The 3,529-nt window shown below is 32.2% G+C and overlaps 1 protein-coding gene across 1 annotated transcript in view; it reads right to left on the reverse strand.

Moving 5' to 3' along the window:
• The window catches only part of LOC105620404 (transmembrane GTPase Marf), a 124,393-nt gene that overhangs the window by 37,210 nt on the left and 83,654 nt on the right, over nucleotides 1–3,529 (reverse strand). The window contains exon 8 of the mRNA XM_012201901.1: nucleotides 1,701–1,868. Coding sequence (XP_012057291.1) covers nucleotides 1,701–1,868 — 168 coding nt within the window. The remainder of the gene's footprint in view (nucleotides 1–1,700; nucleotides 1,869–3,529) is intronic.

Raw genomic sequence — 3,529 nt, forward strand, 5'->3', positions numbered from 1 at the left:
TTCACGGCTCCAAGGTCATGCTCTGTATTTGGTGGGACCAGCTCGGCGTAATGTATTATGAACTGTTAAAACCGACTGAAACAATCACAGGCGATCGGTATCGAACGCAATTGATGCGTTTGAGCCGAGCATTGAAAGACAAACGGCCGCAATACAACGAGAGACACGATAAAGTGATATTGCAGCATGACAATGCTCGACCCTATGTTGCGAAAGTAGTCAAGACATACTTGGAAACGTTGAAATGGGAAGTCCTACCCCACCCGCCGTATTCTCCAGACGTTGCTCCCTCTGACTATCACTTGTTTCGATCAATGGCATACGGCCTGGCTGACCAGCACTTCCGGTCTTATGAAGAAGTAAAAAATTCGATCGATTCGTGGATAGCCTCAAAAGATGACCAGTTTTTTCGACGCGGGATTCGTACGCTACCCGAAAGATGGGAGAAAGTAGTGGCCAGCGATGGACAATAAATGTATAACCAGTTTTTTACAATAAAGTCTCGAATTTCGGAAAAAAAACGGCGCAAACGAAGCAAAATTGTATACTTAATACATAATTTTCCATTTTTAATAACAGAATCATGATAAGCGACCCTTAAAACTTCTAAGTACTAATTATCTTAAGAAACTTTTACATTTGATTTATGATAAGTTTTACCATAGTATAATATACTTCTCAATAAAAAATAGAGAACACTTTAGAACGCGCTCAATTACAATATTCAGAACCGTAATTCGGTGAAAAATTATTATAAACAAAAAATTAAAAACGCATTTGAAAGCTTGAAATCTCTATTTTCGAAATCGATTGATATTTCAATCTGACTGTTTCTTTACGTAGATATACGGACACAAATGGATATTCGTCAAATCTGAAAATTTTTTACAAACTTTACGAAGATCTATGGCATGAAGTAAAAATGTCATGCCATAGACCTTTATTATTATATTAGATTGAAATATCAAATTACTGATTTCGAAAATAAATATTTCAAGCCTTTAAATACTTTTTTAATTTTTTGTTTGCGATAATTTTTCACCAAGTTATGATGTTCTGAATATTGCGCAATTTTGAGTTCTAAAGTGTTCCCTATATTTTTGTTGCGTAGTGTACATAAATAAAAATTCGACTTACAAAAGAAAGCACATACAACATTAAAAATATCTACTTTCCCTGCATTTCTAGGATATAAAACTATTTTTACTATTTCTTATGTGTGGGACACAAACAACAACTTATTTTGAATAACTAAAATTCTGCAAGAGGCCCAAACATCAGATTTTTTAACATCCTCTTTTCTGCTTTAAAAAAATATTATATAAAATATTATATAAAATATTATATAAAAATATTATAAACAAATATTATATAAACAAATATTATATAAAATATTTTCGAAGAAAATTTTTGTTTATAAAGCAGAAAATTTATTTTAAAGCGGAAAATGTTTTTTTATATAGAAAAGAAACGCCATTTTTAAAACTTTTTTGTTAATAACTTTTTAACAAACAAGCGACGGCTAAAATTTGTTGGAAGTTACTCAAGGTTATGATTTTGACAATATAAGTCAAGATCAGAATCATCAGAAGATGGCTCCTTCAATGCTGCATAATATTTCTATTAATGCGCGCTCGCGTGTATGTTTATATATAAAAGAGAGATATAAAAGTAAATTATATAAATAGTATTATACATACAAAGCCGGCAACAATAAGACCACCCATTGTACCCTGTGATGTTACAGATGCAACTGCTATACGAGTAGCTAGAGACCAATCATCAGATCTTGTTGGAAAATTTGGTGTACTTGAAACAAATTTGAGAGAATCTATGCTATCTGCAGGTGATGTGATACATGGCGGAATCTGAAAATATAATCATTTTTATACTTCTGTCACAAATGTGACAAAAATTCATCATTTATCTGTATACTCAGAGACGGATTAGTCTACTGAAGTCGGGCAAATGCCCAGTGAGCTCCCAAGGGAAGAGATTCTTGCAGTAATCCTAAGGAAAGCGCTCAAGAAAAATATTAAAAATACTTTTTTTAAAACCAATATGAATGATTCAATTGAAAAGAATCTTTTTGATTAAGAATCCTAATCCTAATCCCTAAAGATTAATTTTGTCGACATTATTTAATTTTAAATTGTTGAAAATGTACCATTATTAAGTACTTTAAATAAATTACTATTTATTCCTATTTAAATAAAACAAATAAATTGCTATTTAAAATACATGGCACGTTTAAAACATGTAACTTAAAATATGGAGCTCTTACTAACATTTGCCTGGAAACATTTTTAGTCCCAGTCCACTCTTTTACATACATATCAATCATAATAATACTTTCATAAAAAATACCTCTCATAAAGAATATTTTTTAATTACAAATTCTTGATCAAAGAACCCCGCACAGATCTTATGGAAAATCTCCCTCGTTTAAATTGGTTGGAATTAAAATATGTTGTTGTCCAATATCTTGAACAAAAGCCTCAATGGGCACGACTTCCTAAATTCAATAGTTTTCTGTCCAAAGGCGTTTAAAATGGAAATTTATAATTATATTAAGTTTCTTCATAAACCAAATATATGAATCTCACTCTCTCGCTCTCCCCCCCCCCTCCCTCCCACCTTTCCTCCCTCCCTCCCTTCTTCTCTCCCCTTCTTTTTCTCTGTACAGGGTGTCTGGAAATAATCGCCAAATATTTCAGGCAGGTAGACTAAACCGGACTAAACTGAGTCGAAAAGTCCTCTGCCATTTTGTAAGTTTCCCCAATAGTTAATGAGACATTAATCCTTAAAAATAGCCGAATACTACTGCAAAGTGTATACGCCTACCGATCGCTTGGCGTGCGGACCGTGGAGAGCGGACCTGGCAAGCGCCCATGAAATATTTGGCGATTATTTCTAGACACCCTGTATATGTATACATATGCAATACGTATACATATTCATATGCGTGTATACAGGGTGGCTCCAACTTATGGCCTCATCCGTCTTGAGTAGGTAGAGCGGACTAAACTGAATCGAAAAGTTCTGTACCATTTTGCAATGGTCGCAATAGTTAACGAGATATTAATGTTTAAAGATAATCAAATACGCGCGTCTGCCCGACCTATAATACTATTACCGAAGGTAACGTAAATATTACTTCAAGTAAATAATAAAAGTATTTTACAATTATATTATCAAGCAAATATTCTTTGTAATGATATAATTGTTACTCGAAAGAAGAAGAATAAAAATTGCGTTCTCTCTTAGCAAGAATGATATTTTTCTGCATTTTTCGACACTACCGCTCATGGAAATTCGGACATCCACATAAATTGACATCAAATGAGCGTATAAAAAATTAAGACATAGAATAGTAATTATATTATTTTTGAAATATATTTTAGATCACTTGTATACATATTAACAATTGCAAATGCTTTATAAATTAGTTTTAATTTTGTATGTCAAAAAGTATTATCTTTACTTCGTACAACATTAATATTATATTAATAAATTTAAAAATTCGATC

Source organism: Atta cephalotes, assembly GCF_000143395.1.
Source record: "Atta cephalotes unplaced genomic scaffold scaffold00026, whole genome shotgun sequence".
Lineage (NCBI taxonomy): Eukaryota > Metazoa > Arthropoda > Insecta > Hymenoptera > Formicidae > Atta > Atta cephalotes.